The sequence below is a fragment of the Limulus polyphemus genome, unplaced genomic scaffold (genome assembly GCF_000517525.1).
Source record: "Limulus polyphemus unplaced genomic scaffold, Limulus_polyphemus-2.1.2 Scaffold836, whole genome shotgun sequence".
NCBI lineage: Eukaryota > Metazoa > Arthropoda > Merostomata > Xiphosura > Limulidae > Limulus > Limulus polyphemus.
The window spans coordinates 164,745-180,720 of NW_013666446.1; the positions used below are offsets into that span (position 1 = coordinate 164,745).

At 35.1% G+C, this 15,976-nt stretch overlaps 1 protein-coding gene and 1 long non-coding RNA gene across 2 annotated transcripts in view; both read left to right on the forward strand.

Annotated features, from left to right (window-relative positions):
* The first annotated feature begins 262 nt into the window (after positions 1–262).
* Positions 263–15,976, forward strand: part of LOC106460785 (transcription factor AP-2-epsilon-like) — a 188,709-nt gene continuing 172,995 nt past the window's right edge. The window contains exon 1 of the mRNA XM_022387580.1: positions 263–489. Coding sequence (XP_022243288.1) covers positions 454–489 — 36 coding nt within the window. The 5' untranslated portion in view covers positions 263–453. The remainder of the gene's footprint in view (positions 490–15,976) is intronic.
* LOC111086084 overlaps positions 5,174–15,976 on the forward strand; it is a 15,074-nt gene continuing 4,271 nt past the window's right edge. Inside the window, exon 1 of the long non-coding RNA XR_002610841.1 lies at positions 5,174–5,184. This is a non-coding gene — a long non-coding RNA (uncharacterized LOC111086084). The remainder of the gene's footprint in view (positions 5,185–15,976) is intronic.

The window sequence follows — 15,976 nt, forward strand, 5'->3', positions numbered from 1 at the left end:
CAAGGTTCCGTACTACATCAATGACGTGTCATGGCTTCTGCCGGTGCGTAACCGAGAACCTCCTCTCATCCCTACTTGTATTCGAGTGAAAGCCTGCATCCAATCACAGTAGAGCAAACCTCTTGGTCCTCTGATGCCTGTGCTACAGATTCTATCGAGAATATTGTACTCCGAATGAGTAACATGCAGGCGTGAATTTTGTCTCTAATATTATTAGACTATAAACATATGGACACTTTTCTGAAAGTTCTCTCATTTCGCTACTTTAGAAATCCCCAGGACACTTCAGTCACCATCTTCCCGATCATCATTCGCCTGCATCCTTTACATCCTTCCTGTCTCAAGCCACGCCCCACGATCGGGTAGGACACTACGAATCACAACTGGACACCTTTTTTGACCTCATCCTTCGGTACCGCTATTCAGAGATCAGCAAGTCCAGTCAGGTCCACGATGTCTTTTCTTGCTTTGGACTCCTGTGGCTGGCAGGTAAGAAATTTTCACTGTATTTCTGTTTACTTCTCGGTGGATCGAAACACCACCGTAATATTCTGAAAATGAGGATCCTTAATTGTACCTAGGAAGCCATGCGTGGCTTTTGTGTCAACTAAACCTATGTTCCACTGCTGAACAAGAGAGTTAGTCTGTCTTTCACGGTTAACGCAACGTAGCGCCTGCGGCTACTCCGGGATCAAAGAGGACGGGGACGAATTTTCTGTCCCTATTTCCTGACTTTTCTGCTTGCGTCAGCTATATCTATATACTCGTACATAGAATTATATCAAGCACATAACAAGAATCCTGCACATCCTGATAGCTAGCTACCCGCTTGCTGAAAACCGTTAACAAGCGCAATGATTTTATAGATTATTATTTAGTTTTGTTGGTTTGTTCATCCGTTCAAGGACCAGAATGTTTCTATAAGCTATAGAGAAGTTAGCCTAGATTATAGCCGTGAAAACTACGTTTATCATATTATTATACATGGCCAGGTGGTTAGGACGCTCGACTCGCAATCTGCGGGTTGCGGGTTCGCATCCCCATCCCACCAAACATGCTCGCCCTTTCAGCCATGTGGGCGTTATAATGTGACGGTCAATCCCACTTTTTGTTGGTAAAAGAGTAGCCCAAGAGTTGGCGGTGGGTGGTGATGACTAGCTGTCTTCCCTCTAGTCTTACACTGCTAAATTAGGGACGGCTAGCGCAGATAGCCCTCGTGTACCTTTGCGCGAAATTCAAAACAAACAAACATATTATTATAAACATTGTCTGTCTTTTCTCTTGAAAATTGATATATACTTCATCTAATACTAAAAGTTCTTGTCAACTAGAAACCTTGTGAGCTGATTATTGCCACAATAAGATTTGTGGCAAAACTTTAGATATAATAATATAAATGTCAGCTATAAAAATTTATTATTTTTTACCAAATAATAATGAGCATTAAGCAAATCTGTTTTAGAAAACACTTTATCTCACTGTTAATATCTCTTTTTTTGGGGGGGGGGATTGTTGTTTTAAGTTACTCGTGCACGTATCTGTAAACACGTGTGATTTTTAGATAATTAAATGAGAATAAGTTATATTTTCATCTTCAACATGTGTTCTTCTCAGTAGATGTGTCTGTCTGTGTACATTGCCAATAGCTCCTGAAAATTCACTCTTCTTGAAATGCATTAATTATTTTTTATTGTTTGTACCAATTTTGAAATTCTGACTTATTAAGCTTATTTTATCCCACGATTCTTTAAGCAACCAAATATAAATATTTTTGATTTAATTCTCTGAGCCTCAACGCCTTGGATTTCAATTGTTTGTGCTCATTAACACAGTTAATGTTGTTATCTATTGAGTAAAGCATGTGTAGGCCTTAAATTAACTGTCTAAATATGGAGTACCTTCTTAAGACGTAACCTTCTATACGTTCATAAATTTCAATTAATGGCTATAATATATTTTAAGTGATTCTAGATGTGATAAGGTTAATTTTATATAGTATTACAAATTTAAAAAAGTCCTACTTCTACCAGAGATGTAAAGTATCCAGTATCTAGCGGCCATGCATGGTCTGATGGCTAGAGCACTTTACTCGCAATCTATTGACGATGGGCGGTGTTGACTAGCTGTCTTCCCTGTAGTTTATCACATCAAAATTAAGGATGGCTAGCGCAGATGAGTAGCTTTGCGCTATCACCCAATAAACAACAACAACAAAAAAACAAAAATTTGGTATTTAGCTACTGTTTATGAGACAATGTTTGTATTATTATAAAACACATTTCAAGAATTCTGGGCATACGAATCTCGTCGACGAATCATTACCTTGATAAGGTATAGATAATAATATATTGTACGTTTTTGTCGCTATATACGATACACTATCATAGTTCTTCGAAAAAATTAGAGTTAAGATAGCAGTTAGGCAGTTATCGATTCTATTTTCGGGAAACGTAATTTAATAATAAAGCAAAACACGAACATAACAATACGAAGCATTTATTAAACGTTTCGGAATCTTCAAAATTCCATCTTCAGTAACCTATGGGTACAAAAGAAACACAATGGTAATTATACCAGAGCTATATCATATTTCTGTTGTAATTACCTCTGTGTTTGTTTTGTGCCGCTAAATTACTGAAGATGGAATTTTGAAGATTCCGAATCGTTTAATTCATAAACGCTTCGTATTGTTATGTTCGTGTTTTACTTTATTAGGCAGTTATGTGTTAACTTTTGTACGTGTGTGTTTATATATATATTTATGCTGATGTGAGTTGTTTTTCAGCATTGTTGTGTATGCGTATGTTCGAAAAATTAAGCTACATGATTATCCAGTTTAGATTAGATAAATCAAATCAAATCACTTCTATTAATCCTATCCAAGAAAACTTACAAAAAGCCGGTTTTGGTATCCATAGTAACAATAATCTTGATTTTGCTTAAGTTATATGTGATCAGGTATTTTATTCCAGAGAATTCTCTGTTTTGTACTGTGTGAGTAAACGCTTGAATCATATAAGTACTTTGGTTTATGAAGCATTGGTTTTATTTGTGTGGTCACCTAAACATTACAAATCAATCGAGGAAGCGATAAAGTTGAAAATGGTTGTTTTTAATGTCTAACATATGATATCATCTGTCTTTAGTTGGTGCAGTTTTGTATATCCGTATAAATGTGTATGTTTGTATATAATAATGTAGAATAATGATAGTTAAATATGAATGTAAAGATTGTCGAACGAAAGAGATTTAATGGAAGACTTCACGTTTTCATAAATATTTTGAGCGATTTAGACGAATTAATGTTAAATTAACCTATCAGTAGTATCACGTAAATTTCATTCTTATCTGTAGCGGTTGCTTTGGTGCTTCAACGTTTTAATTTGTAATTAATGTCAAATTAACCTAGAAATAGTATCACGTAAATTTAAATCTTATCTGTAACGGCTACTTTTGTGCCTTAGTGTTTTAAATGGTAATTTTACAACGTGTGATCTTTAAAAAATCCTTGAAATATTATGCAAATTGTCTTATTAGATTGATAATGTTGAAATTTTCTGTACGCCAAGAGTTGAGTTTAAGCATTGAGTTGTAAGAAGAGACGTAGCCGTTCTTAAATGAGAAGTTACTGGTGACTAAAGAAAGAACAACAGGTAAAAAGAGACGTAGCCGTTCTTAAATGAGAAGTTACTGGTGACTAAAGAAAGAACAAAAGATAATATTAATTACATTTATTTTCCTTATCTTATATCTTGTGTTGAAGGACGAGCCAAATACTTCTATTGAATAACAGAAGATAATATTAATTACATTTATTTTCCTTATCTTATATCTTGTGTTGAAGGACGAGCCAAATACTTCTAAGGAATGACATAAGATAATATTAATTACATTTATTTTCCTTATCTTATATCTTGTGTTGAAGGACGAGCCAAATACTTCTATTGAATAACAGAAGATAATATTAATTACATTTATTTTCCTTATCTTATATCTTGTGTTGAAGGACGAGCCAAATACTTGTATTAATTAGGTTTTGGGCACTTGTTTACAAGTAATATATGTATTAATTAAGTTGTTGGCACTTATTTACAGGAAATACATCTTGATTACACGGTCGCAACTTATTTTGTGGACTTTTTTTAACTAACACGATAACTTTTCTAATTAATACCATGTGATATTCAGTAATATAGGGCTTAATAAACTTATATTGTATAAGTTGTATCACACTCCCGTTGATATACATGCGTATAAACACGTGCGTTATATGTATATATACATATACATAAAGTAATTGGCTATCTAACCGTATTCAATCACCTGTAGCCTAATATATAAGTTAGTACTAAAATATCATGTATTTAGCACGAGATGCAAAATAATATCATATTGTTTAGTAAATAATACGTGCGTTTTGCTAAGCTTCTATTACCATTTATTGTTGGGTGAGGCGTGGGTAATGGTAATATAATTATTACCAAGAAATTTCATTTTTCGAGAGTAATATATGTACATTGCTAAGCCCCACCCCAACCTGGTGGTTAAGCAGTATCTTTGAGGGCTTACCAGACTAAAAATCGGGTTTCGATACCCGTGGTGTGCACAGAACAGATAGTCCATTGTATAGCTTTGTGTTTAACTAAAATTAAACAATCAAAAAAGCTAACATCTTCAAAACAAGAATCTCGCATTGTTAGCAAAATACACAAGCGTAATGTCAAGACATTGGTTATACTTTCTGCTAAATATGTCTGACAATAGTAATAAATAGACAACCAAGTGAGTAATAAGTCTTGACCTATGCGTTAACTATTTATCTCTAATTATTACAGTATTACAAAAGATTATGTGAGTACCATAAAAGCTGCTATTTTTGTCCTTTACTGTTCGTGTTCAATATATTCACCACTAAACAGTCCTGAACCTGTATTTTACGAATACTTTGAGATTGGGTATCAGTGAACCTAAGTACCACAGATTAGGTGAAAAAGAATAATTTTAGGGCCCTTGATCAAAGGATTTGTCATTGCGGAGTTTATTTTGGACATTCTTTCTTTTCTGTAGATCCTCTGGTTTGTAAGTCATACCATTGTGGAAGGCAGCTTTTTGAGAGCACACAAAATGTACGAGAGATAAGGAAATTGTGGAGGTAACGAGGACTTTGTTTGAGAATATGACAAGGTCTAGGAGAGGCAGTCTTCTGAACCTAGAACTTTCACCAGTCATGGTGAGAGCAATAAGAGATGCAGTATTCTGAACCTACAACTTTCACCGACCATGGTGTGAGCAATAGGAGAGGCAGTCTATCTAACCTAGTAACTTTCACCAACCATGATGAGAGCAATAGGAGAGGCAGTCTTTTGAACCTAGAACTTTCACCAACCATGGTGAGAGCAATAGGAGAGGCAGTCTTCTAAAACTATAACTTTCACCAACCATGGTGAGAGCAATACCATTGTTCTCGACCCATCTTCATAATTAAAAAGTTGAATGGCAATCTGGGGCATCCTTAATGTAATTTCACGTGGTTACATCTAATATTCAGGATCTTAGGACAGTAAAAAAAAGGTCATGGTGACAGTAAGTAGCCTGAACGTCTCGAGATTTACTGATGTTGTTAATATAGCTCGTGAACAAGCTCCAGTTTCACAATGTACTGTATAAAGTAACCAAATACCAAGAAGAAATAGAGGGATGCTGTTGACGAACTTCAGTACATTTTCTCAGTTGGAACAGGTGGCATGACATCTCGTTATGATCCAACGAAAGTAGGAGTTAGTCTTGAGCCTTCATGGTCAGCAAAGCACACTGACGACACTCTGAGAACACCATAGACTATCACGATAGCAAAAATGACCTTTGTCCAAGACACAATAGAATGTGACAACAAAGTGTGGAATATCATTTCATGTTGGCATTGCAGATTTGGTTCAAGGATGGATGCATATCCAGATTTCAAGAATAAGATGAACGCCCAAAAATATCTCGACAGGATTTTGCAGAGAAGTTGGGAATTGGAGCTTGTGCACCAGTCAGTGAGGTAAAACAGGTAAACCTATCAGTGTTCAAGGAAACAGTAAAGTAAGACGTGGAGAAAACACGGGTCACACCAGGGAAAACTCAGACAAAGTGGAAGGCTTCTCTGGATTTAGTTGGTTCTCCACTAAAACTGAAAGAGGTAATTGGTATATACTGCACGACTTTGTGTTGTGCCGCTCTGTGAGGTCATGCCTAATGGTCTGGTTCTAATATACTACTAATTTTCTTAAAGTGCTGTGAACAGGTCGTACTGTATTACAACATGAAAAAGTTAACATGGAATGTGTAAGTCAGGTAAATGGGTGCCACTTGGCTAGATTTGTGTCTAAATTATTTTTCGTATTTATCTGATGTAGCAGGGTTTTCCATGGACCATAGAAGACAGTGTTGATAAGATAAACATGGCAGTAGGGACTGATTGCCTTTTTATGATAGCAAAAGTAATTTTTCTGTTGCTGTCCATGCCTACTACATTGAAATATTTGTATATATGTGTATTGTATAATTACAGAATGTGGTCCGATGGATTTTATAGCAGAATAATCTATTTTAGCTTAAAGACATCTGTTACTATTTAATTTTCGTGACATTACTTGAGTTGGGGTAATCCTCATTCGTTTGGTGGCATTTGAAGATTTTGCCTTTGTACAGTTTACGAAAGAAAAGGAGTAAGTAACTTGTGTTTGTCAGTTGCAAGAGAAACCATAAAGCCATTTAGTGGTGATGTCATGCACTAAACATGATCTGTTCGTTTTTATGTGATGCCAAAATAGAAGTGCTTGTAAAGTCTACACGTTTATTTTGGAACATATTAAACCAGTTTGTCTATGTTATATACACAGATATATTATATACATGAGTACAAATTATTCAGGCAAATAAAGAATTTTGGCTTTGAATTCTGAAATGGGATACATTTAGTGGAAACTTCAATGGTTGTTTTCAACTGTATGGTGTGATCTATGTGTTCTTCATGCAAGAAAAAATATTTCAGGTTTGGCCCCAAATTGAAATATTTGAGAACATATTATTTTTACTGAAGGAAAGACACTGAGTGACTAGAGCACCTACACCTCACTGACTGAAACATATGGTGGACCCACTGTTGTAATTGAATTTTATGAAGAAATATTTTGCACATTTGGCAACTGATATCTTTCAGGCTATTTTCAGCTTCAAAAATCAAATAACATTATGTTCACTTGGTTAGTCAAAATGAAAAGAAAGTTAATTTGCATAGTATTTTTGAGTAGTTTTGATTGAAAAATACGTTGGGTTGGTATATAACATGATAATTTATGACTTTGAGGTAAACATTTTTGAATGAGGTAAACATTACATAGAGTGATTATGAAGAAAGTTTAACAGTCGAATCCATCATAACTCATAGAAAAGTGAAATTGCATATGGGTTTTAAGGGTATCATGTGGATGCAAGTACCACAGTTATCACATGTTGCCACCAGGGTTGCCACTTTAACCTTATCCTGATCAAGATGTGCTCCTCTAGCATACAAAATGTATTGGGTCCATGTAACAATGGACACTACAACACTGAATCACATCTTATTTCATATGCTGGCCACTTCCCAGACAATTTCATTCTTGATATCTAAAATTGTGCGATGATTCCAATAGTACAAGCATGACTTCAGGTATTCCCATAACCAGAAATCACCTGATGTTAGTTCTAATGAACAAGTGAAGTGACATGAAATTATTCTGTCCTGAAAGTGCTTTCATAAGATTTGTTTCACCTGGTTACCAATATGTTAAAAGTCACTGTCATGCATAAAAATATGTCTATCATATTTTGTTGCTCTAACATGGGAATCCCATTGACTATGAGCATTGCGAGGTACCATGCAATATTGATCATTCTGGTTTGCAGTGAGTATCCCAATAGTTTTTCAAACAATAATGTACAACAACAAAGTCAGCTGTTAAACCACACTACACTGTCACCTTAACACCATGGAAGTTTGTAGAAAATAATGTTACATGGAGTTTAGTTTCTGACCAGATAATACAATGGCACATCTTGACTTTTTCAGAAAGGGTGAAGTGTGCTTCATCAACCCATAAGATATAGGTAGATCATTGATCATCCACTTCCAATCTTGCTAATAAATGCATTGAAAAATCAACATTTCATGTTAACTCCATCTCCTTCAGTGCTCAAAAATGATGCAGATTGTAACAAAACATTTGAAAAGTTGACAGAAGAGTCGTATGAACTGTTGAAACTGATAAATCCCGATTCTGAGTGACATAATGTGCACTGCTGCACCCATGTGCCTTTGTGTTGGCTAAAGCATGGCTGACCTCAGTGAAAGTTTTAGTAGGTGTTGTAATCTACCTATTCATAAACGCAACTTCTATTCTCAAATTATTTTATAAAGGTTTTGTTAAGATGTTACGCACTGTACAGTATTCCCTGAGAGTTACCTTGGCATTGACTGATTTGGTGTGATAATATTTCAATAGTTCACATCTCTTCCCACTTACCAAATTAACGTCAGTTGAATGATATAAATTGTGTTAAACAGTCCCATTTATACTCATGGGAAATATAAGAAAGAAACCACAGTGGCACCCCTTGTGGCAACATATGACAACTGGGGCATTTGCATCCACATTATAACCTTAACACACCTATTAAATTTCACGTTCCTATGACATACCATTTGTAAGATACGATGCACTGACTGCAAAACTATTTATTATCATCTTAGTGTGTTGAGCTAGGTTGAGAAAAAATTGGCTGCTGTATTCAGTCTATTACTCTGTGATGCTTACAAATATCTGATAAAGCACCTAATTGCCATTATCGAATGCTTCACAGTTTGTATAACAGTAACATTTTTCAGTTCTTTTTATCACACATATTTTTGTGGGGAAATAATAAAAAGGAAATCTAATACTTAGTAGTGAGTTCAGTTTATAAGCATATATTATTTCTATGCTTCATAAATAACAGTTTCATTTCTGGTCACTAGATGACAGCACAAATTGTTCTTGTATAACGACTATTGTGACTTTTCATTGCACAAACATGATATTTGCCAAAACAATTTCAGTATACATATAGAAGGTAAGAAATAATATTCAAAATTAATATTCAAGGTATCAAGGAGATCAAGTATTTATGCAACTGACAGCTATGTATACATGTTATTGATGGATGAGTTTAAAAACACCAGTTTCTTAATTATCAATACAATAAATTATATAGCAGTCTACTTTTCTTCAAATTGTTAGGGGAGCCGAACCTGGCAGCTGTGTGTGTATGCGTGGTATCATACTTCTTGAATTGGGATCTTTATGGAGTCCTCCCTATTAATCAACATGACCCCAGCATGTGGTAGAGTCCATTGTATGCACATGCAGTGAGTTCGGGTAAGTTTGAAGACGTGGATTCTGTAAATATCATCTTAACGTGGATTCCGTGCTCTTAGATACTTTTAATTTCTTTGAGGGATCATTGCAGCTTCAGTGGTCTCCAGTATAATCCAAAATTAGAGAAACTGATATGATATTAACAATATACATTACCACTAAGTTATAAAAGTAAAACAAACGTTCACTTATCGACCTACTTCAATGAAATTGTTTAATAAAATAGGGGAGACAAGTAATAAACAATTGCAATTCCCCGCGGTGGACACAGCAGATAGCCCAATACGGCTTTGCTACAAAAAAAGCTCACACGTACGTACAGACATGTCGTTGTTTCAAGATCTTGGTAATCTTACAAAAATATAGTTACATGTGCATGGAGCATACTTTATGACACTAGAATTATTAAAAACAGTTACCTATAGAAATCAAATGTAAAAACATATCATCTGTTTATCTGGCATATCATAGGAACACATAAACTGTTTGGTTAATTTACAGAGCAACAAAACGATTATGACATGCATGCAACATATATTAATCTTACTCTTACGTCAGCACTGAGTGTTTTTTGATAAACACAAAGCTTGGACTAAAATTATAACAGTTAGATATTGTATTTTACTTTAAGCAGAATCTCAAAGATAGATTACAACGGTTAGACATGGTGTAAGAATACAACGGTTAGACATGAAGTAAGAATACAACGGATAGACATGAAGTAAGAATACAACGGCTAAACTTGGAGTAAGAATATAACGGCTAAACTTGGACTAAGATTGTAACAGCTAGACTTGGAGTAAGATTATAACGGTTAGAACTGGAATAAGGTTATATCCTTTAGACTTGGAGAAAATTATAACAGTTAGATATTGTATTTTATTTTAAGCAGAATCTCGAAGATAGATTACAACGGTTAGACATGGTGTAAGAATACAACGGTTAGACATGAAGTAAGATTACAACGGTTAGACATGAAGTAAGAATACAACGGTTAGACTTGTAGTAAGAATATAACGGATAGACATGAAGTAAGATTACAACGGTTAGACATGAAGTAAGAATACAACGGTTAGACATGAAGTAAGAATACAACGGATAGACATGAAGTAAGAATACAACGGTTAGACTTGTAGTAAGAATAATACGGCTAGACATGGAGTAAGATTATATCCTTTAGGTTTGGATACAATTATAACGGTAAGATATTGTGTTTTACTTTTCTATCCGGTTAACCCTAAACTACATGACACATTTCTTTTTTCTGAACTTAAGCTATGCCTCTGGCGCTTTTATGTTTTTTCTGTGCTAGTACAATACTTTTTATGTATCTTGTCGATTATTCCTTTCCAGCGACGCCAAGAGTTACTACCTTTTACTTATCATCTTCTCCACTGAATCATGAGCTCTTTTCTGATAAATGTTTTGTTAGTTTTACGTGAATGAGGAGCTCAAGGTTGATTTTTAACCTGTCACTATCTCCCATAAGCTGAATAAAGTTTTCAAACTTCAATTTCTATAGTGTTCAAGTATAATATAACATGATACTTTAGTGTGCTTAAATATTATACTTTTTTATAAAGCTTTTCCATCATTATTCGCCACTGTAATACCCAAACCCCGACTATCTCGCTGCTAGAGGCAAATTTGTGGTCATTTGTGAATTTTTTCCCCAACTTTCTCAGTGTAATGACATTAAAATCACTAAGAACCTTTTTTGATAGATAAAAAAGTAAATTATCATTTCTCGAACACAATAAGCAATTTTACATTGAACTGATAAACCTTCTGTCTATGAAACATGCATTTATATAAACCATGGAAACAGTTTAACTTGGTTTATTGAAAAATACTCCGTGCGTTCTCTAATATTTTCAATAACACGAAATGATATTCACGAATGACAATAAAATAAGTTCGGTTTCTAATGCACACACGCACACACATGCAGTTCATCAAAGACATTTTGTTTCTCAAAATCCCCCTAGAAAAATGTGGTTTGAAAGAAGTCAGGAACATTGTAATTAACTAAATTTCACATAAAAGCTTTTGCTTGTTTGTTACTATGCACAAAGCTACACAATAGACTATCTGTGCTATGTCCAACACGGGTATTAAAACCCGATTTTTGGAGATATAATGCCCACAGATTTACGGCTGAGCAACATGGGGGCTCATATAAAAGCACTTCATATTATTTAAATTGAGAATAAATAAACATTATTACTCAGATGTTTTGGCTATAACATTATTTTAATTACTTCGTTTCACGAACGCACTAAGATTACCCGGTTTCGCTTTTCAGTCATACGTACTAAAAAACAGAGGTAGACTTTCTTTTTTTTTTACTAACGGATAAAACATAGATCGTAGAATGACTATCTCTGTCTTAGGGTACGTATATCTGAGATTACTCCTGATACCGGTATCCTAATGTCTTACTGTGGTATTACTCATAAGACCGGTATTCTAATGTCTTAGTGTGATATTTCTCATGTGACCGGTATCCTAATGTCTTAGTGCGGTATGATTTATGAGATTGGTATCCTAATGTTTTAGTGTGATATTACTCATGTAACCGGTATCCTAATGTCTTAGTGCGGTATGATTTATGAGATTGGTATCCTAATGTCTTAATGCATTATTGCTCATGAGACCGTTATCCTAATGTCTTAATGTGGTATTACTCATGAGACTGGTATCCTAATGTCTTAGTGTGGGATTACTCATGAGACCGGTATCCTAATGTCTTAGTGTGGTATTACTCATGAGACCGGTATCCTAATGTCTTAGTGTGGTGTTACTCATGAGACTGGTATCCTAATGTCTTAGTGTGGTATTACTCATGAGACCGGTATCCTAATGTCTTAGTGTGAGATTACTCATGAGACCGGTATCCTAATGTCTTAGTGTGGTGTTACTCATGAGACCGGTATCCTAATGTCTTAGTGAAACAAAAGCATTCGAACAAAGTTTAAACATTAAAGCAAGATATCCTAAGACGAAGCTGACCATAACAGAGCTACCATGTAATTCGGCTAGCTATTTAATATCATACTTGGTAATTGGTATTTTCAACCTGAACGACACCTCATGCAATACATGGACTAAAAGGTCAGGTAGGAGACCCCAAATTTCAGGCTTAGCCAGTCCTAATTTGCAATTGCTTCTCAGAAAGGGGGAACAGGTCACAAGCACTCGCCCCCTGTGCAACTACTCTTAAAGGAATGTCGAATCAACCGTTAGAACATTAACACCTCTGCAGCTGAAGGCTTAGATTGTGTTCAACAGCAACCGTGTTGAACTTCCTAATCGCCACTAATATTATACAAGTGCCTATAGCAAGTCTGTTATCAAATCATCAATATTCTGCTTAATGGTAGAAGGTCTAATTTACTTTATAGGTCTTTGAAAGAAATGAGAACAAGTACTTTTTAATAGTTCCATATTATCTCCAGTTAAAAACAACCAAACATAACTCCTATTTATAAAACAATTGTTTTAGTAATTTCTAACATAACAAAATGTCCTCCTCACATCAGACGGTTACTAGGTTATACACAGTTTTCGTATAACCTTGCTATGAGAAGAATTAATAATTAGCTGTTATTACCATGGAAAAGTGATGATGGCAGGTTTTAGTTCTGCAAAATCAAGGCTTAGTAAACTTTGGAAAATAAAATGAAAGAGATGGCGCTATCTGTTTTATAATAAAACATTGTTCGAAAGCGATTATGAATTTAAAATATATTCAAAAAGAACTTAAAAATGTTGCTCATCCAACTGTAAAGAAATAGAAATAAAAAATATGAATATAAAATTATATTGTAAAGTAAAACTGTACAGACTTCTCATTAAAAACATCTTAGAACGCATGAAGGAATATATCAATGTGAACGAAGTTGTTGTGACTTGTATTAGTGTTACCAGGATTATATTTAAGGAGATTTTATTAGCCAAATATTTTCAATGTGAATGTAATTGTGATAAAAAGAAATAAAAGAGGAAAATGTACAATAAGTTTTGGAATGTATGTCAGTGAAAGAGATTGTTTAACATTGGTTTGGTTTGTTTTGAACTTTTCGCAGAACTGCTCGAGAGCTATCTGCGCTAGCCGTCCCTAATTTAACAGTGATAGACTAGAGGGAAGGCAGCTAGTCAACACCACCCACCACCAATTCTTTGGTTACTCTTGTATCAACAAATAATGGGATCGACCGTGACATTATATTATCCCCACGGCTGAAAGGGCGAGCAGGTTCAGAGACGGAGATTCGAATCCGCGATCCTCAGTTGAGCTCCCTAACTACCAGGCCATGCATTTAAAATTTTTCATGAAGCTCTATAAGTACGAAGTGTGTAAACCTTTAACTAGCCACGCGCAAGTAAATAATAATATAAAATTTGTATATAGTGTAGTACTAACCTATAGTATGTAAAAGCCCTTTCCGACGCAAAATACTCATACAATTAGATCTTAAAGATGTGTTCAGCTTGGGAATCTAGAGTTCTCAAGACAAGGAACCACCTGGCCATGCCGGGCCCGAACACGAAGGACAGTACGTAACGTAACCAAGAAAAATCTTCGTCTGGAAAAGCAACACGAGTCACGTATATACAAGTTGATTCCACGATAAATCCGATCAACCGACATATACCTCAAGTAGTTGGAGAATGAAACGGACATTCGTGCTATTAAATATAGAAAGATACACTCGTCAAGTCACGAATAGATTTCTGTGCGATCGGACTGTTGAAACGGATGCTGGGAAATTGTCATCTTCATACACGAGACGGTTAATGGGATGTCGCAGGGAGTTGTATTGAGCTTTTCACATGACAGCCTTACGAATTGCAAAGAAAGTTACGCTGCAGGGCTATTGTCGTCCTATAGAGTATGACCGGATATATTTAAGGGTGAGAGGAGGCTTCAAAACCGTTTTAATATAAGGCACTCAACTTCTGTAGATATCAAGGGGCCCATGAAGCAAAATTACATGGAAACCATTAAATAACACTATTGTTAATTATTGTGTGGGCCTCAAGAGTGCTCCTTGAAAGCCAGTAAACTTGATCCAACAAGTTAATATAGCTAGTTGCGCCCGTGTTCACGTGTGATATTGATATATATTGTAGAGACTACATTTTTTTTCAAACCATGCGAATAAGGATTGAGAATTTTTACTTCAAACAGCTCATTTGGTCTACCTGTACCTTATTAGATGTTGTAATGTTAATTTCCTGCTGTCGTTTAAGTGAACTCACCTACGGAATATTGTGTATGTCTGAGCATTACTATCACCTTATCTATTAATTTCAGTTCTTAAAGCAGTCCATAATATGTTCTAAAGAGGTTTAAACATACTCTATAAAAATTATTTTCATGTGCCTCTCACAGTGGTTTGTCGCCATAAGTTCTAGCTTTTGTGCCATGAACGACATGTTTAATATCTGTATATTTGACAGTGCAATGTCATCATGGTTAGACTTATGACTGGAGAATTACGTTACAGTCCTATCTGAGGAAAGTGTAATATTTTAAACATAATATTTTAAAAAACAAACCACGAAACTTGTTCCACTGAAATAACAAATCTAACAATGTAGGGCGTGACTGAAGTATCAGTACAGTATGGTATACAACAAAGTGAATAAGGAATTAATTCTCCTCCAATATCCGATTTAATTACCATACTAAGTTTAGAATCCTGCTACTGCGGCCTCGCTAAGCAAGATTTGCTTATTTGAGATTTTATCTCGTAGCCGCAGGTATAAGTACGTAAATAGTTAAATATAATACGTATTTCACAGTGTTGTGTTATCCTTTTAGAGACTAGTAGCATATGAGCTTCTATTCATCTTTATATACACCAAACAAAATATTCCGTAAACTATGAGACCTAGAAATAATCCACGAGCTCACAAATCATGACTTGGTTAGGGCGCTCGAGTCCGAATTTCCTCACCGAACATGCTCGTCCTTTCAGCCGTGGAAGCGTTATATTTTGACGTTCAATCTTCTTTGGTAAAAGTGTAGCCCAAGAGATGGCGGTGGGTGGTGTTGCCTAGCTGCCTCCTCTCTAGTCTATCGCTTCAAAATTAGGGACCGTTAGCTCGGATAGCGCTAGAGCAACTTTGCGCGAAATTCCAAACACAAAGAATTACGAAACAAATGTGAAATAAGGAAAGGAATTGTAAATAATGTTATCTTATGTCATTCCTTAGAAGTATTTGGCTCACTCTTCAACACAAGATATCAGGTAAGGAAAAGAATTGTAATTAATAATATCTTGTGTTATTCAATAGAAGTATTTGGCTCACTCTTCAACACAAGATATCAGGTAAGGAAAATAAACGTAATTAATATTATCTTATGTCATTCCTTAGATATATTTCCTGTAAACAAGTGCTCACAACCTAATTAATACATATATTTCCTGTAAGTAAGTGCTCACAACCTAATTAATACGTATGTTTCCTCTAAGTAAGTGCTAACAACCTAATTAATACGTATGTTTCCTCTAAGTAAGTGCTAA